The sequence below is a fragment of the Delphinus delphis genome, chromosome 13, assembly GCF_949987515.2.
Source record: "Delphinus delphis chromosome 13, mDelDel1.2, whole genome shotgun sequence".
In the NCBI taxonomy this organism is placed as follows: domain Eukaryota; kingdom Metazoa; phylum Chordata; class Mammalia; order Artiodactyla; family Delphinidae; genus Delphinus; species Delphinus delphis.
Genome location: NC_082695.1, coordinates 16,046,918 through 16,074,868, shown reverse-complemented (window position 1 = coordinate 16,074,868; position 27,951 = coordinate 16,046,918). Strand labels below are relative to the sequence as shown.

At 41.5% G+C, this 27,951-nt stretch overlaps 1 protein-coding gene and 1 long non-coding RNA gene across 3 annotated transcripts in view; one reads left to right on the top strand and one right to left on the bottom strand.

The window, feature by feature from the left end:
• The window catches only part of ALDH2 (aldehyde dehydrogenase 2 family member), a 29,547-nt gene extending 20,994 nt beyond the window's left edge, over positions 1-8,553 (top strand). The window contains exons 10-13 of the mRNA XM_060028160.1: positions 2,194-2,358; positions 4,201-4,358; positions 5,977-6,091; positions 8,296-8,553. Of these exons, the coding sequence (XP_059884143.1) occupies positions 2,194-2,358; positions 4,201-4,358; positions 5,977-6,091; positions 8,296-8,328 (471 nt within the window). The 3' untranslated portion in view covers positions 8,329-8,553. The remainder of the gene's footprint in view (positions 1-2,193; positions 2,359-4,200; positions 4,359-5,976; positions 6,092-8,295) is intronic.
• A 1,396-nt stretch (positions 8,554-9,949) lies between these two features.
• On the bottom strand, positions 9,950-27,928 carry LOC138414243 (uncharacterized). 2 transcript variants are annotated; one of them, XR_011246695.1, is made up of 3 exons: positions 27,572-27,928; positions 13,355-13,432; positions 9,950-10,055 (listed from the first exon to the last, which is right to left on the bottom strand). It is a non-coding gene; the product is annotated as an uncharacterized lncRNA (long non-coding RNA). The 2 variants fall into 2 exon arrangements; XR_011246694.1 differs by lacking the exon at positions 9,950-10,055 and adding an exon at positions 10,936-11,387.
• Between the last annotated feature and the right edge of the window lie 23 nt (positions 27,929-27,951).

Sequence of the window (27,951 nt, the reverse complement as noted above, 5' to 3'; positions counted from 1 at the left end):
CCTGTCCTTCGTAACTCACAGAGTGGCCGTGAAGTGGAAATTAATAATGGAAAGCCCTTTGTAAATTACATACACATAATAAATATGAGGAATGGCTGTGAGAAAGGGAATGCATGTTTCCTGGACCTTGGCCATCCATATAAATGCATCTACCAGAAAGACACACACATACCTGTTGTTAATCGCAGTTACGTCTGGGAGGAGGGCGGAGGGCTGTTGTAGCAGAGGGACTTCATTTCACTTTATACTCTTCTGAGCTGTTTGATTTAAAATTTAAAAAAAATTTTTTTTTTTTACAGTGAGCATGTATTCATTTTAACTAATAAAAATACAGTCAATAATAATTATAACAAAAGGAAACACAGTGCCTCACCCCATCACATCCTGATCCTTTTTCCAGCATTGGCCTTAGACCCAGCCTGTCTTGGGCTCACTCTCCACAGGGCCCTGTGCTGGCCTCCTCCAGCCTCCTCCTTCCAGGGATGAGGAATCCACTGGGTCAGGGATGCTTCCTCCCACAAATCCCTTGCACGCGGCCCTGAGCCCACTTCTGGGGCCAACAGGGGCGTCTCTGCAGGCTTCATTGTCCTGGGGATGTCTGCGTTCCTTGTGTCTACTCCCCAGGCTCCAGTGCTGGCCAAGGCAGCCTTTTTTTTTTTTTAATTAATAGATTCTATTCCTTTAGAAAAATGAGCAGAAAGTACAGAGTTCCCATATATCCCCTAACCTCCCCATCCTCTAGTTTCTCCTATTATTAATATCTTGCATTGGTGTGATACGTTTGTTATAATTTGATGAGCTAGTATTGATATATGATTATTAAATGAAGTCCGTAGTTTACATTAGAGTTCACTCCTGGTGTTGTACATTCTGTGGGTTTTGACAAATGAATCAAGACATGTACCCATGATTACGGTATCACACAGAATAGTTTCAGTGCCCTAAAAATCTCCTGTGCTCCACCAGTTCATTCCTCCCTCCCCCTAACCCTTGAACCACTGATCTTTTTACTGTCTCTATAGTTTTGTCTTTTCCAGAATGTCATATAGTTGGAATCATATAGTCTGTAGCCTTTTCAGATTAGGCTTCTTCCTCTTTTCCTTTCTTTTTCCCCCAGATTGCCTTCTTTTACTTAGCAATGTAATTTTAAGTTTCCTCTATGTCTTTTCGTGACTTGATGGCTCATTACTTTTCCTGGCTGAATAATATGCTACTGAATGGATAGGCCACATTTTCTTTATCCATTCATCTACTGATAGACCCTTGGGTTGTTTCTACTTTTTAGCTATTGTGAATAGTGCTGCTGTGAATCCCAGCGTCTTTTTTTCTCTCATTTTTCTTTGTGGTTTGTAGCTATATAATTATTAAGGTAATACAAATTTGTATTAAAAACTTCATAAAAAAGAGTTTAAAGTAAAAAATAAGATCCCCTTGTCCCCTTCATGTCCATTCCTCATAGGTAACCACATACACACAGAGTTACATTTTGGCATGTTTGTTTTAGCAAAAGTAGGGTCATATAATATATATCATCCTACAAGCTTCCCCCCTCTTTACAGAACATCTTAGGCTGTCATTCTGTGTCTGTCTGTGGACAGGTCTGTTGTTAATGATGCCAACATATGGGTGTGCCATATTAACCAGCTCCTCTACTGATGCATACTTGGGATTGTTTCCACTTCTTGCTTCTGTAAGATGTTCCCCAGTGACTATCCTTGTTCAGGTCCCTTTGTCACATGTAGAATAAATTCCTAGAAGTTAAATAGCTGGGTCAGAGGATATGAACATCTAATTTTTTGTCTGATATTAATAAGCCATTTGCCCGAAGAGCTGTACCAGCTTATAGTCCTTTCTCTTTTTTTTTAAATTGAGGTGTAATTGACCTATAATGTTGTATCAGTCCTTCTAATAATGTATGAATATTACAGAGTATGCAGCATACCCTTGGTATCAATGTATTTTCTTACTATTTAAAATTTTTAGTAATCTCATACTTGAAAAACAAAAACAGTAGGCTTGATATTCATTTCTTTGAGGGCTAATGAGTTTGGTGGAATCTATTCTTGTTTTGGGCCTTGCTTATTCATGATCTGGCCATTTCCCAGTTGGCTTCTTGCCTGTGTGGTTCTAAGCCTGAAGCTGGGAGAGGTATGGCTGTAGCATCTCTGTAACTCTGGGCTCCTTCTCCCTCAGGTGGATGAGACTCAGTTTAAGAAGGTCCTTGGCTACATCAAATCTGGGAAGGAGGAGGGGGCGAAGCTGCTGTGTGGTGGAGGGGCGGCTGCTGACCGTGGCTACTTCATCCAGCCCACCGTGTTTGGAGACGTGCAGGATGGCATGACCATCGCAAAGGAGGAGGTTAGCATGCGTCCAGCGCTCGAGGGAATGTTCCTAGGAGGAGAAGCGGACAGTTCAGTCCAGCATCTTGACCCAGGACCCATCCGCTGGCCTTGGGCCAAATCCTGGCTCTATGCATAAGACAAATGATTTGCAATTCACTTCTGATCTTGTGCCTCTCCTCTTCAGTCTCTTATGGCTGCCAGTGGTTGGGGAGAAAGTCTGAATTCCCCAGTAGAGCCTACAGGTCCTTTGTGTTCTGCTCCCTGCGAGCTGTGAGTTAAAGGAATGACTCTTCCCAGCCCTTCTCATGGCCTTCGTGTAAGCAGACACTGGACTAGATCAAAGGGCTGACTTCCCCACATGGCGAGAGTCCCTTGATCTTCTCTCCCCCTTGGCACTGATTACGAAGGTAGGGCAGCAACTCCATCTCATTCATTCGTTCATTTCACAAAATTTTTTTTTTAACATCTTTATTGGAGTATAATTGCTTTACAATGGTGTGTTAGTTTCTGCTCTATAACAAAGTGAATCAGCTATACGTATATATATATCTCCATATCCCTTACCACAAATAATTTTTGAATTCCTACTATGTGCAAGGTGCTCTACAGACACTGGAGATCCAGGGGTATCTGACATGTGTACTCTGCCCTTGTGGATTCAGACTCACTCCACTTCCCCCAGCAGGATGAAGCCCTTTAGCGGCCCTATGCAGGGAAAACATTATACTGCCACCCCCTCTCATGGATAATTCAAAATAAAATAATATTAAAATGCAAAATCAGGGTAAGAGAGTACAACAGAGTTCTGCCTCTTTTCCCATCATGACTACTTCGATGCTATTTTTTTTTTTTAATCTTGATGGAAATGGAAAATATCCATTTTCTAGAAGGGCAGGGGCTGCCTTTGCTTTGCTAGTGCCCGAAGTGCAAGATGCCCCGTCTCGCAATCCTCGCTCCAACCATGATGGGCTCCTGGCAGTCTTCTCGCACCTCCGTCTTGACACTCTCCACCCAGTCCTAGAATCAGTGATTTCTTCAAGAAGTCCTAGTTTCTTTAGTGGAGAATGGGATGTTGTAAGAATGGGTGCTGCGTGTGCCGGTGACTGGAACTCCATTTCCCTCCTCCCTGCTCCTCATCCTCACTCTGGTTTGGCCAGTTTCTGCTCGTGTGGTGTCACAGCTTGACTGTCACCTCTCGAGGCCTTCCCTGATCCCCTGCCTCCCATCACTCAGGCCAGGTAGCTCCTCTGGGCTCCCACCACTTGTCACGGTCACATGCCAATCACTTGATTACATCAGGATCTGTTCCCCGGGGTCTCTCCCCTGATAGGGCTGAGAGCAGCCACACCCCAACCGCAACAAGCACGCCTAGCTCCCATGTTTTGGTTTCTGAAGCCCACTAAAGCCCACTAAAAGGAACCAGGATGCCTTGAAGAAATGGCTCAGAAATAGGGCAGGGAAAGTATAAGATAAACTCAGAACATCTTGAGATCAGAGACCCTATTTTGTTCATAGCTTTTTCTTCAGCATCTAGTGTGTGCCTTGTTGAATGACTGACTGAAATTCTTTGAAACTAAATTTCCATGTGACCTGTCAGTGCAAGCCCCTACCTCACAGGACTGTTTAGAAATAAGATAAGGTATGTAAGGTCCATGGCACACAGAAGGTAACCAGTCCCCTTAGCTTCCTTCCCTTTGTATTCCAGTGAGTGTGAGAGCTGTCTTCTCCCTCTGGAACTGTTAGGGTGTGTCTGGTGGCTTGCTACCACATCTGGAATGATCTGCTCAATGCTGTGGAAAGCTGGGTAACAGGTGGTTCCGTGTCTGCCCCACCCACCCATTGTGCTCTCTAACCCCAGATCTTTGGGCCAGTGATGCAGATTCTGAAGTTCAAGACCATACAGGAAGTCGTTGGGAGAGCCAACAATTCCAAGTACGGGCTGGCTGCAGCTGTCTTCACAAAGGACTTGGACAAGGCCAATTATCTGTCCCAAGCCCTCCAGGCTGGCACCGTGTGGTAAGTGCCTCCCAGCAGCCTCTCGCAACCCAGGTAGAGATCCCCAAGCCAGGGTCTTCTGGAATCCACTACTCACATCCCAGAATTGGGGTGCCGGGCTTAGTTCCTCCTGGGTCAGGGTGTGGTATAGCAGATGGGGATGTCCTTCCCCCTCTCCTCCAGATGAAACTTCCCTCCGGTGCATATGCCCATGCATCTGTTCTTGGGCAAGCAGATGGATGACTGGGGCTCCTTACCAAGCTGTAACAAGAGCAGGAGACCAGAGCTGAGGGCCCACATCTATGTAAACACTGGTCTTAAAAGCTTAGCACCTATGGCACACCCACTAGGATGGCTGTAATTTATTTATTTTTAATTTTTAAAAAAAAATTATTTTATTTTTGGCTGTGTTGGGTCTTTGTTGCTGCACGTGGGCTTTTCTCTGGTTGCAGCAAGTGGGGGCTACTCTTTGTTGTGGTGCGCGGGCTTCTCATTGTGGTGGCTTCTCTTGTTGTGAAGCACGGGCTCTAGTCATGTGGGCTTCAGTAGTTGTGGCTTGCGGGCTCTAGAGCGCAGGCCTAGTAGTTGTGGCGCAGGGGCTTAGTTGCTCCGTGGCATGTGGGATCATCCTGGATCAGGGCTTGAACCCATGTCTCCTGCACTGGCAGGCGGATTCTTAACCACTGTGCCACCAGGGAAGCTCCAATGGCTGTAATTTAAAAAACAGAAAATACCAGGTGTTGGTTAGGATGTGGAGAAACTGGAACCCTTACACATAGCTGGTGGGAATGTAAAATGTTGCAGCCACTAGAAAAGTCTGGCAGTTCTCCATAAGTTAAACATAGAATTATCATAGGACCCAGCAATTCCACTCCTGGGTACATACCCAAGAGAAAAAAAACATACATCCACACAAAAAAGTGTATCTGAATGTTCATAGATTAGTCACAATAGTCAAAAGGTGGAAATAACCTAAATGTCCATCAACTGATGAATGGATACACAAAATGTGGTTTATCTGTGCGATGGAATATTCAGCCATAAAAAGAAATGAAGTACTGATAACCTGCTACAACATGGAAAACATAATACTAAATGAAATAAGCCAGACACAGAAGGTCACATATTATATGATTCCATTATATGACATGCCCAGAATAGACAAATCCATAGAGAGAGAAAGTAGATTAGGGGCTGCCAGAGGCTGGAGGAGGGGGGGGAATGGGGAGTAACTGCTTATTGGGTATAGGGTTTCTTTCTGGGGTGATAAATGTTCTGGAATTATATAGAGGTAATGGTTGCACAACATTGTGAATATATTATAAAGCACTGAATGTACTATAAAGCACCTTTAAAGTGGTGAGTTTTAAATTCAGTTAAAATTTAATAATTAAAAAAAATTGCCCCAAAAAGCTTAATACCCAATTAGCAAAAATGATTCACTGAAATGGGAAGGATGAGATGACTTATGGCTTTATTTCATGTGGCCTGCTTTTGACTTCTATATAGCTAGCTATTAGTAGGGTTCTACCCATCCATTTTTCTCAATAAGATTTTAGAACAATACAGGAGGTCTGAGGGGTATGATGCTTATCCTCCACCCCAAAAGTTACTTCTGAAATCTCATCTTAAATTATAGGGTCAACTGCTATGATGTGTTTGGGGCCCAGTCACCGTTTGGTGGCTACAAGCTGTCTGGGAGCGGCCGGGAGCTGGGAGAGTATGGGCTGCAGGCATACACTGAAGTGAAAACTGTGAGTATGGGCACCTTCTCAGCCCTCTCCCTCGTGCTGGGGTCCATCAGTATTGACTGCTAGTTTCTTGTTTTAAGCCATGGAAGCTACCAAAGAGGGTAAAGACCCAGTCTCTGCTGTGTCTCATGAGGAATAAGTAGGGACTTGACCACCACTATGCCTACACAGTCCTTTGCTGGGCTTTGTTATACACTGAGTTCTGTAAAACCTGAGAGGAGGCAAAGATCCCAGTGGGCTGAAGCAGCGAGGAAAAACTTCTAATAAGAATCAAGCTACGAGGCATTAGATATCAAGGGGCGTATCCTTTGCTTCTGCAATCCTGAAGAACTAAGCAGAAATAGAAAGAAAGCTTTACTTCCCTAAATAGCCATCACAGCATTCTCCAACAGGGAAAAATCAGATGTAACCTAAATGCCCAATAAATTATGGAATATTAAGTAGCTGTTAAAGTATTTTTGTAGAATATTTGATGTGAAAAATGCTTATCCTTTAAAGTAAAAAAGGAGGATACAAAGTGATATATGCAGTATAAGCCCAACTTTAAAACTGTATATGCCCATATACAGATACTCAGATATCTTTATCAAAGTGAAAAAAGACAGGAAAGAAAGATACTAAGGTAAAAATGATTTTCTGTCTACAATGAATACTAATTATAATTTAACCAGGAAACATACTCACAATGATATTTTAAGAAAAGAGAAATGGGCACAGGGCAAGCAAACCAGCCTGGGGGTGGGGGGCGGCAATGGGAGCAGGATGAGAAAGGGGGAACAGAGCAAGAAAACGTAAACAGTGGTCTTCATTCAGTATATACTATATAGCGTGAAACTCTGATAAGATACAACCTAAGCTCTCAAGAAGATCACTGGAATAAAGTAAACATGTTTACTTGTTTATTGAAATGTTTCCATCATATACAAGAGGTGAGACCCAGATTTGATATTGACATTGAGATGTCATTAGCCTATAACTGTTCATCAAAACAATAGTTATGGAGGAGATTATTTAGGTATGGAGTGAGGGAGGAGGGAGGCCTAGGACTGAGCCCCAAGGAACTGCAGTATTTAAGGATTGACTGGAGGGCAGTGGAAGAGCCTGAAAAGGAGAGGCTTGAGTTGAGGTGATTTGTGGAGGAAGCCAACTGTAAGCTGCGAATGCTGGGGCCCTCAGGAAATGAGATGTTGGGGAGAACTCGAGAAGGCTTTTGAAGAAATGGCAGGACTTGATGGCTTAGGAGGGTTAGAGGATGTGGGTGAAGGGGGCAAAGCTGATTCAGCCCAGCATCCACACTGTGCTTGGTGCTCATGATAAAGAGTCCTGTTAAAAAAAAAAAAAAAAAAAATCCTGTATTTTGAGCTTTAGGAACTCGAATGATAACACTAACAAAAATAAGGATTTTTGTGTTATCATTCACTAACAAAAATGACTGTTGCATGCTAAAGGTCTCAGAAGTCAAGTTTGCAAGGGGGACTGATGAGAAAATTTCTTTTTATTTTTACTGAAAGTTTACTTTGTGCCAGGATCTGTGCTAGACTGTCTTATGTATGTTACATCATTTAATGCTCACAACAACCCCATGAAAGAGATATTGCTGTTACCCCATTTTACAGATGAGGGAACGAGTCACACAGAGGTGAAGCACTTGCCCAGTAGCGGGGAACGATGGGATTCAACCCCATATCCATCTGAATCTGGAACCTTCCCCCTAACACACTGAGACACCTGTGAGCTTGAGCACATTATCTTTTCCTGGCTCTGATTCTTGTGGAGGAACAAATGGATCTCGGTCAGGGTCTCTCAGCCTTGGAACTGTGGACACTTGGGGTTGGATAATTTTTTGTGGTGGGGCTGGCTGTCAAGTGCAGCGTAGGATGTTGAGCAGCATCCCTGACTTTTGCCCATTAGATGCCTGTAGCAACCCTCCCCCCAACTGTGACAATCAAAAATGTCTCCAGACATTGCCCACTGTTCTCTGGGGGGCACAGCTGTCCCTGGTTGAGAATGACTAGGTCAAGGGGAGGCAGAGTGTGATCTCATGCAGAACACAGCCCTAGCGGTTGCTGGGATTGGCCACTGGCCATCGAGATGTTAGAAGTCAGGAAAGCCCTTCTGTTTATAGCTCAGGCAGCACCCAGCTGAGGGGGCCTGCAGACCAAAGGGAAGCATGAAGATTTAACAGCTTCTCTGCACCCCTCTTACAGGTCACAGTCAAAGTTCCTCAGAAGAACTCATAAAGAACCATGCTGGCTTTACTCATCCAGTGATGGAAAGTTCAAGGAGATAAGCAACAAAACCAAGAAAAATGACCGTTGCATGCTAAAGGTCTCAAAAGAGAAATTCTGCCAGAAAAATCTCTTGGATCAAGAAAGTTCCAGAATTTGAATCAATAAATAGGGTGGGTGTGGGACAAAGGGTATATGGAAAGCCTTTTAAACTGCAACAATACTACTAGCTTTCAGGGTGTTCTTTCAAAGATAGATTCAAATATCTCATCCATTCCATCTGAAACACTTCTGTAACTTGCCTTAATGGGGGAAGAAAAAGCCATTGTTTACCACTGTTCCATCTTTAAAGTAGCAACTAGCACCTTTCTTTGTATTCTGGACTAAAACTCATTAAAAACAGTGCTGCTCTTCACTTTTTAGGTAACTCTTCCTCCATCTCAACCCAAGGAGATGCTGTCACATAGATATGTTGTCCCCTCTGTGTGTATGTCACATTGTAAACAACTGTCACCCATCCCCTACTGTGGATAAATAGCCTTTGTTTCCTGCATGTAGTTAACAGATGTTTCCGGCCTGCCCATGTGTGGTGGGCCCTGTACGACACACTGAGGACGACACCTACACAAGACTCCCGGCCCCTGCCCTCAGAGAGAGGGAGGTAAACCAGGAAACACACACTTGACACCCAAGGTTGGTTCTCAGTGTTTTAAGTTCAAAAACTTGGTCAGAACAAATGAGACAGATTCCTGCTGGACCAGTTTCATAAGAGATTAATTTGAAATCCAGATGTCAATTTACTCACTTTAAGTGAGGTCTGTATTTCCAATAGCCGGACCTTTTGAATCTTGTATCAAGAACACTGCCTTACTTTAGTCAAGGGACCTGGCAAATTAGTAATCAGTATTATTAGTAAATTAGGAATCAGAAGATTCCTTAGTGAGCAATGGAATTGGAGCAAAAAGAATTGAATCACATTAGTAGTTTGTGAGTGATCACATTTGGGTCACAGATTCCTTTAAGAATTTGAGGCCAAGTTTGATCCTTTCCTGAGGAAAAAACACCTGTATAATATTTGCAGACAGTGTCAGGGAGTGATGGAGCTCACTGGTTGACCCCTGGCTTTATTTCACTGAGGCTAAGCCACATCTTGATAGGCGATCCCTATTCCACTAGAGACTAATTGGACTTCTTTGAATAGCACTTCTCAATTTTTGTCATATATGCATATACCTGTACTATCATTTACTTTTTTCTTTAAACTGACTCTTATTTAGATAAAAATTTTGAAAAATACCTTACTGCAATACCTAAAAAAGAATAGCATTTAACTGCCATAAATAGAAGACATTATAAAAAAGATGAAACAATGTTACTAAATTTAAAATAATGAAATACAAGTAAAGCTAATCTTTTAGATTTTATATATGTATGTATACAAATTAATCATTCTATAGCTGAAATAAGTGTACCTCATTGAGGAGACAAGGATTTTATGACCAGTCAGCAGTAATGGGATATTCCAGTTGACGTTGCTTCAAGAAATGATTCTGTATTTTAGCTTTGATGATGAGCAGCAGCAACAGTGCCATTACACGTGAACCGAGCAGCAAAGGGCAGAGCTTTGAGCTCACCCCCGTTCTCCCATCTTCTCTGCAGCTTCTTAGGCTTAAGGTGGTGCGCGGTGGCACCAGGTCAACTGAAACGTCTGTCCCTGTCCTCATGGCACTTGCATCTACCTGGGGAGAGAGGCATTAAACATAGGGATATAACAGGAAGAGGGTGTTCTGAGAGTGCAAAAGGGGATGCCTGGCCTAAGCTGGGCCTGGTGGAAGAAAAGGTCACGCCCCTCACACATGCATCCATCATAAACACTTACTGGGAGGTTACTGAGTGCTAGGTACTGGCGATGCAAAGACGAATAAGACTTATAAGACACTATCTAGAAGCTCAGGATCTGGTGAGGGGAACAGACTCTCAAAAGTGATGATTATAATATAATATAGATGCCAGATATTGACAATGAGAGCGATCAGGTAATGACATCATGGAAGGATAAGAAGGGCCCCTGCTGACTGCAGGCAGGGAAGAATGCTCCCTAGACAATACTCATGTATTTTACTTGCTTTCCAGGCTTCTTGCCAGAAGTTAAATTCTTGAAGGTTTGAGCCTGGGTTATTTGCCTATAATTTATGCCCTTTATGTAAATGGGAGTACCACTATTATCTGCTAAATATTTACCCTAAGCAATAATAAATGCATGTCAAAGTCTGATTTTCAGAAGTTAAAAACATGACTCCTGTGTGAATATAAGATGAACACAGGTCAAAGATTTTACTCATTAATTAATAAGACGATGAAGCGGATAAACAACAAAGTCCTACTGTATAGCACAAAGAACTATATTCAACATCTTGTAATAAACCGTAATGGAAAAGAATATGAAAAAGAATATATATAACTGAATCACTTTGCTGAACACCAGAAACTAACACAACATGGTAAATCAACTATACTTCAATTAAAAAGAAAAGATGATGAATCAGGTTCAAAAATCATTGAGGAACTGGCCGTTTGTGGGCATTTTAATAAAGGTTTTTGCAGCAACGAAGACCCAACACAGGCAAAAATAAAATATATAAAAATAAATTAATTAAAAAAAAAGATTGCTAGGTTAGATACAAAACTGGTTAATGTCCTAGAAAGCAAGAAACAGTAACTAACCATGAGCATTTTGTTTTTACCAGATAGAAATCATTTGCAGCTGTACTGGACATAAATCTATATATAAATTATAAGTCACTTCACAGAGTGAGCTCTTAATTAGTTAACAGCAAATTCAAACAATGCTACGATCTCCTAGGGCAGAGTTGACAAGCTTTTTCTGTAAAAGGCCAAGGTGATAAACATGTTAGGCTTTTCAGGGTACATAACATCTCTGTCACATTTTCTTTTTTGGTTTTTAGTCCTTTAAAAATGGGGGAAAACCCAACATTCTTAGCTCGAGGGCTGTACAAAAATCGGCCACGGACTGGATTTGGTTTCCTGGCCGTAGCTTGCTGACCCTTGTCCTAGAAAATGAGAAAAAATGGGGTTAGGCATGACTTTGAAAGGACATGCATTTATCTTCTTGGCCATATTTGTAAGTTTTGGATAATTTACAAATATGTAATCATTAAGACAAAGTTTGCCTTTGTACCACCTGAAGTCATCTCAGTAACACCACTGGTGGGCAAAACTTACTTTGGGAAACAGGATTCCTTGTACGTCCCAGCGCCAAGAGTCTCCCTCTAGCAGTTCAGACTGAACAAATTCATAGCCTTCGGTTCACTGCTTCTCTGACAAGATTTGGGAACTGCCCAAGCCAACTTGGAGGAGATAAATGGGGGGACCTGAGATTACTATCCTCTTGCAGCAATGTGTTAACAAATCATTCTGGCAATTTTTTTAGATTTTTAAAATTTTACCTTTTTTCCATTCATTTATCTATTCCTTGTTTCAGGAAGTCTTAAGTAGCACTTATCATAGGCTAGGTACTGTGCTAGGTAACTGCTTCCTCAGGGAGTAATGCTGGTGACATTACTGGCTCCCAGTGCTTAGTCTAGCTGTGGAGATAATGAAACAAGCGATTGCACTAAAGTGAAGTGTTACAATAAAATGACTAGACACTCCCAGATTGTGGGATTACAGTGTTGGGGGCTTTGTCACCCTCCATGCACTAAACACATTTTTTAATGTAATATTTATTTTGTTAATCATAATAAACACACTTTTAATGTTTTGTTTTACTGGTTACAAGGAACAGTGAATTAGGAACTATAGAGGCAAAACTAGCATTATATTACCTAGTTTGGTGTCTCTTTCACTGAGTTACAAGGTTCTGACTCTTCCACTCCTTGATTTTGTTCCCAGTCCACATTTCTCAGGCAAAAATAACAACTAAAATAAGGATAAAAGTTTATTTCTCTCTCAAGTAAAAGAAGTCCAAAGTTGGGCAGTTAAGGGCTATTAATGTGACTCCACAAAGTCTTTAAGTAACCTGGGATCCTACTATTTCAATGTTCCATTATCCCTAGAGTATGACCCTCATCCTCAAGGTTTAATATGGCTGCTAACATTCCAGCCATAACATCAACATTCCAGGGAGTAGGATGGTAAAAAGGACAAAGGAAGGTGGGACACTCTTCTCTATAAGGCAACTTCCCAGAGGTTGCCCACAAAACTTCCATTTATATGTCTTTGGACAAAATTAAGATACATGGCCACAACTAGCTGCAAAGAAGGATAAGGAATATTGTCTTTTTAGCCAGGGATCAGCGTGCGTAGCTAAAACTGAAGTTCTTAATTCTAAAGAAGAAAAGGAAAATGGATTTGGGGAGGCAAATAGCAATCCCTACCATGATGTAAAACAGTACCCTCAAAATTTTGGGTGATGCCTCTCCTATGCCTAACCTTACCACCAATTTAATCCAAATCTCATGATGTAGGGTGAGAGTACTGGGAAGATTTTCTGAACAGACAGTGTATTACTTAAGAATATTTTAGTTGCAAGTGTCAGAAAACCAAATTCAAACCAGTGTAAAAAAATGGTTCCTATATTCCAAAATCCTGACATCTCAGCTTTGGCCATGGCTTGATTCAGAAGTTCAAAAAGTTTCCATCTCTTGGCTCCACCTCTGCCAGGTGGGCTTCATTTTTAGACCATACCCATTTTGGTTCTGGTGGGTCTGGATCCTTAGAAGAGCCAACTGACCTCAACAGCTCTCATCTCACACCCAGCCAGACTCAAGTCCACTGGCTAGGAGAAAGTCCCTTTTTGCTAGCCCCAGCAAAGAGGTTCATGCTAATTGGTCCAGCTGATGTGACATCCTGCCCCTCCCTCAACCAGTCACTGTGGCCAGAGGGTTGAGATATGATGATTCACTTAGACCTGAGTCATAATGGTCCACACTTGTGGCCAGGACTGGAGTCCCCTCTAGTCCATCTGGGCTGAAAACGAGGGAGGGATGGATCCCCCAAAGAATACTGGTGCTCTTACCTGAAGAAGAAGACATAGAGATTGGAGAGTTTCCCGAGTTACTGCCGACCTTTTAATATTTCAGTGTTGCCAAAACCCCTGTTGGGGTGAATTGGAGAAAACAGAGGAATGTAATGTTTCTTGCCCCCAGTCTCTGTGAATTAGACTCATTGTAATTGTAAGAGAATCTGTTTTTCAAACTGACAAATAACAAAGGAAATGCTAGCTATTAAGAAATGTCTATAATGTTGATTCTGACATCCTAGACACATTAATCTCCTTGTGCTTTTAGTGACAAACCAGTTAGAACACTAGCTATCTAAGCAAAAAGATCTCAGGTTATAACCTAATCTCTCTGGGTATTTGGATATGGGTCAGTCACAGGAGTATTGGGTGTAAAGCTGCTGTTTCTGCCTTTAGCCTTGCCCAGTGCCCAAGAGGAAATGGCTGAATAAGGGACACAAGGAACTACGCAGCCCCAAGAACTGAGCTGATGAGGCGTTTTCTAAGTCTAGGCGCCACCTCGTGGTCAATAAGTACAACTACAGTGTTATCCTCTCCGAGAGCTGATAGGTTAGACCTACCAGGCTGGTGTCTTTCAAAGATGGTGTTACACAAATGATTTTATTTACAAAACAGAAAAAGACTCACAAACTTATGGTTACTAAAGAGTATAGTGGGGGGCGGGGAGATAAATTAGGAGTTTTGGATTAACATATACACACTACTATATATAAAATAGATAAGCAAGGACCTACTGTATAGCACAGGGAACTATATTCAAAATCTTGTAATAACCTATAATGGAAATGAATCTGAAAAACATTATATATAATATATATAATATATATATAACTGAATCACTTTTCTGTATACCTGGAACACAACATTGTAAATTAACTATACTTCAATTTTAAAAATGGTTAAAACAAGCAAAACAAAACAAAACATGGTGTTACATACAACAAAACTGTATATGGGCAATACCTAGCAGGCAAATGCAATGAGAGAATCAAGAGGCCAGGGTCACATACCCAGAATAACTGAAAACAGGGACTCCAACAAAAACTTGTTTACGAATGTTCACAGCAGTACTATTCATAATAGCCCAAAGGCGGAAACAACCCAAATGTCTATCAACAGATGAATGGATAAACAAAATGTGGTCCATTCACATAATGAAATATTCAACCATAAAGAAGTAATGAAGCACTGATACATGCTATAATATAGATGAACCTCAAAAACATGATGCTAAGTGAAAGAAGCTGAACATAAAAGGCCACATATTGTCTGATTCCATGTTTATGAAATGTTCAGAAAAGGTAAATCCATAGAGACAGAAAGTAGATTGGTAGTTGCCAGGGGCTGGGGAAAGGAGGAAAGGGGATGGATAATAGATACGGGTTTCCTTTGGGGATGATGAAAACGTTTTCAAACGAGATAGAGGTGATAGTTGCACAACACTGTGAATGTACTGAATGTCACTGAATTGTTTACTTTAAAATGGTCAATTTTATGTGAGTTTTACCTTAATTTAAAAAAATTAGCCGCATTACCTCTGGGCCTCCATCTCCTCACGATCCCTACAGTAACATCCAGTTCTCACTCAGCTCTTTTGTGAAGAATAAAAGGGAACTGATATTCATTTACATTGATTTTATTAACCCTTTTCTGAAAAGGAAATAAACAAACACAGTAAAAAAAAAATGTTCAGTGAAATATACCCCTAGCTCCCAATCTGGTGGCCCCAGGAAGAAGTATTTACTGTGTATCTACTAAGTGCCAGATGATGCTGATGCTGCTGGTCTGGCGGCCACACTTTGCGAACCACCGCCTGAGGAAAAAATGTATCAGGTCGTTCTTTGACCCTTCCATACAGAAACCCTCATTTCCTTAATATGAGAGGGATCTGAACTTCCTTCAGAAAGACTTGTGTTAGCTCTTTATTTTTTATTTTGAAATTATTTCAAACTTAGAGTTTTGAGAAAAGTACAATCATCTCTCATATACTCTACCCAAATTCATCCATTTTTAGCATTTTCTCCCATTTGCTCTATCCCTTCTTACCCCCCTTCCCAACTCCCATTATATATTTTCTTTTTTTTCTGGACCATCTATGAGTAAGTTGCAGGCATCATGCCCATTTACTTCTTAATACTTCAATGTGTTTGAATTTTTATCTTGGATACTCCCTTAAGTAACCACAGTTCAGTTACCTAATACAGGGAATTTCATTTGATACACACTGACCCAATACTTGTCGGAGCTTTTGACAACACTAGGAACATCTGAGGAACAGGATTATCCTGGGGGAAGCTGGTGATATTTCCTGGTCCTACTCTGCCTCCTTAGAGACTCTTATATGCCAGCTATGATCCAGGAAGAGGGCCCTCACCCAAACCATGTTGGCACTCTGGCCTCGGACTCCTATCCTCCAGAACTGTGAGAAATATGTTCCTGTTGCTTCTAAGCCACCCAGTTTGTGGCATTTTGTTGGAGCAGCTCGAATAGACTAAGATAGCACCTGCCCTTCACTCATTTCTGACTCCTGCTGATTCCTCTCTTCAATCCCATTGCAAAGGGTAGAGATAAGGATATCAGTTCAGTATATTACCTGGCAATAACAACAATAAAAACCATCATCACCATAATCATCTGAGCATTTAATGATTTATTTTTAAAGCTATATCAAAATGTCATGTTCCTGTGTCTCATTTCAGGTAATCTCTGTGTCTTGTTTCTCAGCTGAAAAGTGGGAATCACAGTCGTCAAATGAGATCTTGTAACTCTTTGGAAATTGTGCCTTTTCAGAATCTTACTTTCCCCTTGGGGCTTCAAAAGGCTACCAAGTGAAGTGGTTGTTTAATGGGTATAGAGTTTCACTTTTGCAAGATAAAAAAAGTTGTGAATATACTTAAAACTACTAATTCATACACTTAGAAATAATTAAGATGGTAAATTTGATGTTTTACAGTTTTTACCAAAATAATACTTAAAAAAAAAAAAACTACCAAGTGAGACATCTGAGGAGCTGTCCCAGAAGAGGGATGATGTTTCTGAGGCTCCCAAAGGAGAGACCCGAGCCAGTCAGTGAACAGTGACGGAAGCAAGCAGGAAATCTCTGGCAATGGGCAGGAAAAGCTGCATGTGGGAAGGTTCACGCCAGGTCAAGGGAAGTGCTCCAGCAGGGGCTGAGGAGCCGCAGAAATGCAGAGCTGCACTGTGGGCACAGGGTTGGACTTGATGATTGCTAGGGTCCCTTCCACCTCAAGAGGCTGAAGGATTTGAACTGAGTCAAGTTGAGGAAATGCTAGAACTTTCCATTCACAGACTGTCAAATTTTATTATGCTATATTTGAGGAACAGAAATTTAGGTAAAAAACCAGTGCATGCTCTCATACTATAGGAGAATATAACTTGGTATGACTTTTCTGGTGGGAATCCACTGCTAAAAATTTATCCAAGGTAACAAATGGACAAGTGGACAAAATATGTTTATTTCCTAAGTGGTCTTTCCAAGCACTATTTGTGATAGCAGAAAACTTCAAACAACTTAAATGTCCATTAAGTGACCACTCGGTGACACTCAGAGGGTCGAGACATCAATCTGAGTATCTAGCAGAAGGGAGATGTTTGGGGCAGGATGAGGGACAGCAAGTACCAAGAGAGACTGTATGCTGCTCCTCTTTGCTTCTCTCCACAGCCTTCTCCTTTCTCTGCAGGTTGGCTTTCACTGCTTTAATATTCATGCAGCAGACGATGACTGCCTCAGCCTGGACAGCACGACTCACGGTTGGCTTAATGTTCCAGTCTCAGTTCCCATGAGCTTCTGATAGGTCCAGCTTGGCCCAGAAGTCCATTCCTGAGCCAGTCAGCTGTGGCTGCAGGATGGGGCCACATGGTACTCACTAGATGTTAAGCCCATCCCCTAAGCAGGGGCTGTTGGGTGATGGGCACCCTGGAGGTGTCTACACTCACTCATCAGTGTGGTCCAGGACCAACTGGCAGCATCTATAGCACCAGGCAGCTTCTTAGCAATGCAGATTCCCAGGTTCCACCCCATACCTAATGAATCAAAATCTGCATTTTAATAAGGTCCTCAGGGGTCAGTCTGCATTAAAGTTTGGAAGACACTGATTTATCACAAGAAACGATGGTTCCTTCCCATTTTCTTTCTTCCTTCCTTCTTCCTCCACCCCCTTTCCTCATTAAAATGCCTTTACTGAGGTATAATTCACATACCATACAATTCACCCATTTATTTAAAGAGTACAATTGAATTTTTTTAGTATGTTTACAGAATTATACATCTATCACCATAATAGATTTTATAGCATTTTGACTGCTCTAAAAAGAAGCCTGTACTCCTTGGCTGTCATCCCCTAATCCCCCCCCAACTCCCCCCACCCCAGCCCCTGGCAATCACTAATCTACTTTGTCTCTAGGGATTTGCCTACTCTGGATATTTCATGTAAGTGGAGTCATACAGTATGTGACCTTTTGTGTCTGTCTTCTTTCACTTTTTTTTTTTTTTTTTTTTGGCTGTGCCTTGCAGCTTGCAGGATCCTAGTTCCCCAACCAGGAATCAAACCTGGGCCCCCTGCAGTGGAAGCAGAGTCCTAACCACTGGACTCCCAGGGAAGTCCCTGTTGGGAGTTTTTAAAAATTATGGATTCAATTTCATTACTGGTAATTGGTCTCTTTATATTTTCCATTTCTTCCTGCCTCAGTCTTGGTAGATTGTACATTTCTAGCAATATACCCGTTTCTTCTAGGTTGTCCATTTTATTGACATATAATTGTTTGTAGTAATCTCTTATGATCCTTTGTATTTCTGTGGTGTTGGTTGTAACTTCCCTTTCATTTTTAATTATTTATTGGAGCCCTTTTTCTTTTTTTCTTGATGAGTCTGACTAAATTTTCTCTTTTCAAAGAAACACCTCTTAGTTTCATTGATCTTTTTTGTTGCCTTTTTAATCTCTATTGCACTTATTTCTGCTCTGATCTTTATGATTTCTTTCCTTCAACTAATTTTGAGTTTTGTTTGCTCTTCTTTTTCTAGTTCCTTTAGGTGTAAAGTTTGGTTGTTTGAGATTTCTTTTCTTGTTTCTGAGGTAGGCTTGTATCACTATAAACTCTCCTCTTAGAACTGCTTTTGCTGCATCCCATAGATTTTGGATCACTGTGTTTCCATTTTCTTTTGTCTCCAGGTATTTTTTTATTTCCTCTTTGATTTCTTTGGTGAACAATTTGTTGTTCAGTAGCATATTGTTTAGTCTCCACATGTTGGTATTTTTTGCCATTTTTTTCTTGTAGTTGACTTCTAGCTATCACTGTGGCTGGAAAAGATGCTTGATATAATTTCAGTTCTCTTAAATTTATTGAGACTCGTGATCTTTCCTGGAGAATGTTCCATGTGCCCTTGGAAAGAATTTTCAGTCTGCAGCTTTTGGATAAAAAGTTCTACTTACATCTATTAAGTCCATCTGGTCTAATGTGTCACTTAAGGCCAGTGTTTCCTTATTGATGTAAATGTGATGTTAAAGTCCCCTACAATGATATGTTACTGTCAGCTTCTCCCTTTATATTTGTTAGTATTTGCCTTATGTATTTAGATGCTCCTGTGTTGGGTACATATATAATTGTTGTATCTTCTTATTGGCTAGATCCCTTTATCATTATCTAATGTCCTTCTTTGTCTCATTATGGTCTTTGTTTTAAAGTCTGTTTTGTCTGATATAAGTATTGCTATCTCAACCTTCTTTTTATTTCCATTTGCATGGAATACCTTTTCCCATCCCCTCACTTTCAATCTGTTTGTCTTTAGATCCGAAGTGAATCTTTTGTAGGCACCATATATATGGGTCTTTTTTTTTTTAACCATTCAGCCACTCTAAATCTTTTAATTGGAGCATTTAATACATTTACATTTAAAGTAATTATTGATAGATATGTATTTGTTGCCATTGTGTTAACTGTTTTCTGGTTGTTTTTGTAGTTCTCTTTTGTTCGTTTCTTCTTCTTTTGCTTTCTTCCTCTGTGATTTGATGGCTATCTTTAGTGTTGTTTGGATTCCTTTGTCTTTCTTGTGTGTGTATCTATCATAGGTTTTTGGGTTGTGGTTACTATGAGGTTTATATATAACAATCATATATACATATGTGATTATTTTAAGTTGATCTCTTAAGTTTGAACACATTCTAACCACCCTGCATATTTACTCACCACTGCGTTTAATATTTAATGTTTTTGAAACCATATTTTATGTCTTTTTGTTTTGCGTAGCCCTTAACTACTGATTATGGATATAGATAATTTTACTACTTTTGTCTTTTAACCTTTCTACTAGCCTTATAAGTGGTTGACCTACTACCTTTACTGTATATTTGCCTTTACATTTTTCCTTTAGTAATTTTTATATTTCTAGTTGTGGTCTTTTCTTTTTTTAAAGATTTATCATTTATTTATTTATTTAATTTATTTTTGGCTGCATCGGGTCTTAGTTGCGGCATGCAGGATCTTTCATTGCAGTGCACAGGCTTCTCTCTAGTTGTGGCGTGTGGGTTTTCTCTTTTCTAGTTGTGGCACACAGGCTCCAGGGCATGTGGGCTCTGTAGTTGTGGTGCGCAGGCTTAGTTGCCCCGTGGCATGTGGGATCTTAGTTCCCTGACCAGGGATTGAACCCATGTCCCCTGCATTGTAAGGTGGATTCTTTACCACTGGACCACCAGGGAAATCCTGTGGTCTTTTCCTTTTCACTCAGAGAAGTCCCTTTCACATTTCTTGTTAAGCTGGCTTATTGGTACTGAACTCTTTTAGCTTTTGCTTGTCTGTAAAACTCTTTGTCTTTCCTTCAAATCTGAATTATAACCTTGCTGGGTAGAATATTCTTGGTTGTAGGTTTTTTCATTTCATCACTTTAAATATATTGTGCCATTTCCTTCTGGCCTGCAAAGTTTCTGCTGAAAAGTCAGCTGAGAGTCTTATAGGAGTTCCCTTGTATATAACTACTTCCTTTTCCCTTGCTGCTTTTAATGCTCTCTAATTTTTTTTCTATTTTAATTACAATGTGTCTTGGTGTGGACCTCTTTGTGATGATCTTGTTTAGGACTCTGTGCTTCCTGGTCCTGGATGTCTGTTTCCTTTCCCTGGATAGGGAATTTTTCAGCTATTATGTATTCAAGTAAGTTCTCTGCCTCTTTCTGTCTTTCTTCTCCTTCTGGGACCCTATAATGTGAACTTCAGTATGCTTGATGTTGTCCCAGAGGTACCTTAAACTATTCTTATTTTTCAAAATTCTTTTTCCTTTTTTGTGTTCAGTTTGGGTGATTTCCACTACTCTGTCTTCCAGTTTGCTGATCTGTTCTTCTGTATAATCTATTCTATTGTTGATTCCTTCTTGTGTATTTTTTATTTCCACTATTGTATTCTTCGGCTGTTTGGTTCTTCTTTATATTTTGTTAAGCTTCTGTGTTCATCCATTCTTCTCCTGAGTTCATTGAACATCTTTATAATCATTACCTTGAATTCTTTAATGGCTAGATTACTTACCTCCACTTTGCTTAGTCTTTTTCTAGGGTTTTACCTTGTTCCTTTGTTTGGAACATATTCCTCTATTGCTTCATTTTGCCTAATTCTGTTTTTAGTTCCATGTATTAGGTAGATTGGATACAATTCTCAATCTTGGAGAAGTGGCCTTATATAAGAGATGTCCTGTGGGGCTTAGCAGCACCTTCTCCTCTGGTTACCAGAGCTATACACTCTAGGGGTGCCCCCATGTGGGTTTCATGGGTCCATCTGTTGTCACAGGGCTGACTACTTTGAGCACACTGGTAGGCAGGGCTGGCCTCCAGCCCAGTTGGCTGCCAGGCCCTGCCTTGTGTGGAGGCTGCTGGCCTACTGGTGGGTGGGGCATATCCCTGCATGGCTGGCTGTTCAGCTTGGGGATCCTGGGATCCCCAACTGGCTGGTGGCAGTAAGGCCCTGGTACTAATAGGCTAGTAGGAGGACTCCAAAATGGCACTCGGCAGAACCAATGTCATGGTAGAATGAGCTCCTAAAAATGGCTGCCACCAGAGTCTGTGTCCCCATGGGGAGTCCCAGTTGACTCCTGCCTCTCCTGGAGGCCCTCCGAGATCAGCAAGTGGGTCTGACCCAGGCTCCTTTCAAATTATTGCCTCTGTACTAGGTCTCAGAGCATGTGAAATTTTGCATATGTCCTTTAAGAGCCAAGTCTGTTTCCTATAGCCCTCTGGTTCTCCCATACAGAAGCCCCTCTCATCTTCAAAGCCAGACGTTTTGGGGCTGGACTCTTCTGGATGGCCTACCCTGAAGGTGTGGGTCTTAACTATACTGTATCTCTGCCCCTCCTATCTGCCTGGTTGTGTTTCCCTTTCTTTTTTTTTTTTTTCTTTTTGGCCACACTGCACAACTTGTGGGATCTTAGTTCCCTGACCAGGGATTGAACCCAGGCCCTTGGCAGTGAAAACACAGTCTTAACTACTGGACCTCCAGGGAATTCCCTGTAGTTCCTTCTTTCCATCTTTAGTTGTGGAAAATCTGCTAGTCTTCAGGTCATTCTCATCAATAGTTGATCTGTAAATAGTTGTAATTTTGGTGTGCCGATGGGTGGAGGTGAGCTCTGGGTCTTCCCACTCCATCATCTTGGCCACGCCCATAAATGTCTAATTCAAAGACACCCAGTCTACAGTATTTCCTTATAGCAGCCCAAGCTATGACAGATTTTGGTGCTGAGAAGTGGGGTGCTGCTATAACAATTACCTAAAAATGTGGAAGCAGCTTTTGAACTGGGGAAAGGGTGGAGGTTGGAAGAATTTGGAAGTACATGCTAGAAAGATAGATGTTTCTGGTGAGGGCTCAGAAAGAAAAGAGGAGAGGTGGAGAGAAAGCTTTCATTTTCTTAGCAAACACATAAATAATCATGAAAAGAGTGTTGGCAGAAATATGGATGGTAAGGTCCACTTTGTTGAGGTCTTAGAGGGAAATGAGAAACATGCTGTTGGACAATGGAGAACAGACGATCCTTGTTATAAAGTGGCAAAGAACTTGGCTGAACTGTGCCCTAGTGTTTTTGCAAGGTACAGCTGGAGAGCAATGAAAATGAATATTCAATAACTGAATTATTTTGCTGTACACTTGAAACTAACACAATATTGTAAGTCAACTATACTCCAATAAAATTTAATAAAAAAGAACAAATCCTGCTGCAAGTAAAAGATCAAAGTTAAATATTTAAGTCATATTTGTAAAAAAAAAGAAAATGAATATTCAGTGAAGAGATTTATAAATAAAGTGTTTGAAGAGTAGCTTGCTTCCTCCTGACTGCTTACAATAAAATGTGAAAGGAAAGAGATGACTTAAAGAAGGAATTGTTAAGCAAAGGGAACCAGAATTTAATGCTTTGGAAAATTCTCAGCCTGTCCATATCCCAAAAAATGAGCAAATGTGTTTGGAAGAGAACACTAAAGGGTGTGGATGGACTATCAAATGATAAGAGATTATTGGATTACAGGAACAGAAACACTGCCTGTTTGTGCTGAAGGGGACTGAGATGGGAAGAAATGCTTTCAGATGTTGATTCTACAGGACAGGATGATAAAGCTACTTGGCTATGAATGTGCACTATTCAAGAAAGGGGAAGAATGATCCCAAAAGCAATTCAGAAATCATCAGGGCCATCACCTTGGTTTCAACAGGACAGACAGGCTTCATCTGAAGTCATGGGGGCAGGACCCTTGCCTGGGCAGAGCTGCAAAGGCAGGACCACAACCCAGTGGATCCAGAGGGCAGAGCATCAAACCAAAGAGGATTATTCTGGAGCCTTAAGATCTAAAGGTATTTGCCTTGCTAGAATTGGACTTGGTTGGGACCCATCACTCCTTTCTTCCTTCTGATTACTCCTTTCTTTCTTCTGATCACTCCTTTTTGGAATGAGAATGTCTACCCTATGCCTATCCCACCACTGTATTTTGGAAGTAGATAACTTATCTGGTTTCACAGGTTCACAGCTAGAGAGGAATTTTGTTTCAAGATGAATCATACCTAGAGTGTCACCTATATCTGATTTAGATAGTATTTAGATACTTTATTTTTTTAAGGAAGGCTTTATTCTTTTTTTGACTGCACCACACAGTATGTGGGATCTTAGTTCCCTGACCAGGGATCGAACCCATGCCCCCTGCAATGGAAGCATGGTGTCTTAACCACTGGACCACCAGGGAAGTCCAACAGTATCTAGATACTTTAGACATTAGAGTTGATTCTGAAGAGTTAAGACTTTGGAGCTGTTGGAATGAAGTGAATATATTTTGCATGTGAGAAGACATGCATCTGCAGGGCCACATATTTTGTAATAGCAGCCTGAACTGACAAAGACAGATCATGTTTTCCTTACAGGACCCTGGGTTTGATTTTGCTTGAAAGCCATAGCTTAATTTTAGCCCTGGTTGCCATCTAGAGAGACTAAAAAATTTCAAAATCATCAAGTCCTGACTCCTTATTGTTCAATAATTTATCTCTCTTCTCCCATTTTACTACAAGAAGCAAGACGAAACCAGGCAGCACCTTCTGCTTGGTAACTGCTTTAGTTAGATCACCCAGTTCACTAGGAACATTTTCTCTTTCCACATACTTGCAGATGATGCTATTGCTAAACCTTCTGCCACTTCATAACAAGGATCCTCTTTCCTTCAGTTTCCAATAACATGTTCCTTACTCCCTTTTGAGCACTCATTGGCAGCATCATCAAAGTCCAGATTCCTACTAAGTTTGTTCAAGATAATTTAGGCTGTCTCTAACACACTCCTCAAAATCTTTCCTGCTTCTGTCCACTGCCTGGTTCCAAACCACTCCCACATTTTAGGTAGTTGTTATGACAGCACCCCATTTCCAGGCACCAAAATCTGTATTAGTTATCTATGCTGCATGACAAATTGCCCCTAAATTTAGTGCTTTAAAAAGTTATTATCTCACAATTTCTGTGGGTCAGGAATTTGGACACAGCTTAGCTGGGTGCCCCTGGTACAGAAGGTTGCAGTCAAGTTGTTGGCCAAGGCTGCAATCATCTCAGGGTTCAACTAGGTGAGGATCCATTCTAAGCTCACTTATGTGACCACTGGCCAGGCCTCAGGTTCTTACTGACAGTTGGTGAGACATTAGTTCCTTGACATATGGAGCCCTCTATTGGGCAACTATAGTGGGCTGACTAGTATCCCCACCCCCATTCATGTTCACATGGAACCTCAGAATGTGGAAATAGGGTCTCTGCAGATGTAATTAGTTAGGTTAAGATGAGGTCATACTAAATTTGGGTGGGCCCTAAATCCAATGACTGCTGTCCTCATAAGAAGAGAGAACATAGAGGCACACAGAAAAGGTCATGTGGAGATGGAGGCAAAGATTAGAATAATGTACCTATAAGCCAAGGAATGCCAAGGACTGCTGGAAGACTCCACCCTTCCCTAGAGTCTTCAGAGGGAGCATGGCCCTTATGACACCTGGATTTCAGACTTTTGGCCTCCAGAACTGTAGAGAATTTCTGTTGTTTTAAGCCACCCAGTTTGTGGTAGTTTGTTATGGCAGCCCCAGGAAACTAATAAAGCAGTTCACATTTTTGACCTGGCTTTCCTCAGAGCAAATAAGCAAGAGAATAGGAGAGAAAGGGGTACCCAAGATGGAAGCCACAGACTTTTTGCAACCTAATCTCAGACATGCCATCCCATCATTAGAAGCAAGTCACTCGATCAGCCCACGAGCAGGGTGAAGGGATTAAACAAGATCATGAATACCCAGAGGTGGGCATCATTGAAGGCTATCTTAGGCTATCTACTACCTCCCCAGCAAAAAAATGGAAAAAATGGAGGAAACCTCTCCTTCCTCAGGGCTCTGCCTTCTCCATTCCTTGATTCCTTCAACAAATATTTATTAAACACCTACAGTGGGCCAGCTGTTGGGGATGTGACCAATAATACAGACAAGGTTCTTTCCCTTGAGAGTATTTAGTCTAGTGTGGGAGAGAACACTAAAGAAAAAAAGCAAGTGGATATATAAATTAAAATTGTGATAAGTACAAGGAAGTAAATTATGAGGTAATAGGAATATCTGATTTAGATTGAACCAAGGGTCAGGCCTACTCTTTCTGATAAAATAGTATTTCGAATGTGGTTGAAGACTGTGTAGAAATTGGGCTGTGTGTGTGTGCTGGGTGGGGAGAGTAAGTCTCTAGATAGAGAGATAGTATGTGCAGATAACAGCCAGTAAGTTTAACTGCCAGACTCAGAACACTTAAGGCAGGGATTTCATCTCTGCATCTCTACTATGTAGCACAGTGCCCGGCACAGAGAGGCACTTGATAAATTCTTACTGAATGAATGAATGAATCCAAGGTACCTTCTATTTCCTGTTATAGATAATGTCAATTCAAGTCATTTCGAAGTTTTCTCCCAAAGTTCACTGCTGGATCACTGTTCTTATTTGTATTAGGTAGCATAAACAAAGCTGCTATAATAAAAAGACGTAAATAGATAAAAGCTCAACACAAGAGGTTTTTTTTTTCTTTTTCCCTCATATAACAATGCTAAGTGGGTGTTTAGGTCAACAGGGCAGAGTTCTCCTCCACCCAGGTATCTTCCATCTTAAAGCCTTGCCTTCTCCAGAACCTGGTCATCATCTTCCAGCTGGCAGAGTAAGTAAGAGCATCTGTTGACAGATTTTCTGGGCCAGGCCTGGATATGTGCACATCCCTTCTGCTCACTTTCCACTGGGGGAGAGCATAGGCATATGGCCACTTTAAGGGGGTTGAGGAATGTACTGTAGGTGTATGGCCAACAAAGAGAACAACTAAATAAGTCAAATACTTGACTTATTCTCTGGTACATTACTCAAGAACCTCAAATTAACCAGATAAAAAAGAACTCTGGATTCCCTGCTTTCACTCTCATCTGAGTCTTTCATTCACTGAATGGCACCACCATCCATGCAAGTTGCTTAAGGCAGTCTCCTGGAAGTTATTCTTGATTTGTTTTTATTTTTTTGGCCGTGCTACGTGGGATGTGGGATCTTAGTTCTCCACCAGGGATCGAACCCATGACCCCTGCAGTGGAAGTGCAGAGTCTTAACCACTGGACCGCCAGGGAAGTCCCCTTGATTTGTTTATTTTCATCTTCCACGTGGAGTCCTTCAGGAAGCCCTTTCAACTCTACCTGCAAAACATATCATAAACCCATCTATTCTATCTTTACTGCCACTTTCTTAGTTCAAGCTTCATAATAATCTGGGTTATTCCAAAAGCATTTTAATAACTTTCCATGTCTCCACTTTCGCTTGCCAATATTTCATTCTCCATGCAGCAGAGTCTTATCTTTTAAAACATAAATTTGATCATATCACTCTTTAGTTTAAAACCTTCCAGTGGCTTAGAATAAAACCCAAAGTTCTCACCATGACCCCTAAGGGTGTATATGATACAACCTCTGCCTACCTCTCCAACCTCATCCTGTATCACTCTCTGCTACTCACCCTGCTCCAGCTACAATGATCTTGCTGCTCCTTGACCACATTTACCTTACTTCCACTTTAAGACTTTTGCACTTGCTGTTCCATCTGCTCAGAAATCCCCTTGGATTTCCAATAGACAGTTCCTTCTCTTTAGAGGTCTCAGCTTCAAGGTTACGGCCTGGGAGACCTTCCCTGATCATCTACTTGGAAAAAGCCCCCACACCCAGTTATTCTCTTACCTCAGCATCCTATTTATTTGCTTTTTAGTATCCACAAACTCTGTTTTTCCCTCTTTATTTTCTGCTTCCCTTTCTTGAAAATAAGATCCATGAGCAGGTACCGTGTCTTTTTTCTACTGTTTCCCCAGGGTCGAGTAGGCGTGGCACACAGCTGTGCTCAGTAAATAAGTGAATGAATGAAGAGGCATCAAGAGGTAATTAACCAAAAGCTCCTGCAAGGTTCTTTGACAGATTGTTGGTGTAGTGTAAGGAGCACAAACCTGGGTTCCGGTTCCGACTTGCCCACTTCTCAGCTGTGCGCAAATGATTGCCGCTCTCTGAGGGCCTCAGTTACTGCATCCGTTAACAGGAAATAAGCACATACTTACTTGAAAAGGCCAAATGCCTACTTTATAAAGGAGACAGGAACTAAGAGAAGAAAAGAGCTTCACGTAAAATAAACGCTCCGTATATATAACTTATTATATATAATTGTTTTTACCGTAGGACCCGCCCGTGGCCTCAGTTTCCTCTTCTCTATCACTAGTTGATATCCCCGGCTCCTTCCGCAGGGTGTTTCTGGCGCCACAAATCTCGTCCGCGGCGCTAGGAGAAAAGAGAAACGCTCCCGCAGCCACTAGAGTCCGGTGGTGAGGTCCAATAGCCCCGCCCCGCGAGCCTGAACCTTTTACATCATCAACTCGGCGCCAGCGCTGCGGAGGGCCCGGGGGCCTATCCTGGGTGTGGCGCCACCTTGGGGAGGCCTTGGCGGACGCCTGCAAGTCAACTGCTTGGTTCGGGGGCGGCTCGGAAACCGCAGCTGACCGTGACGAGGGGCGCGTGGAGCCGTGGGGACACGAAGTCGGGCGGCAGGAGAGGCGG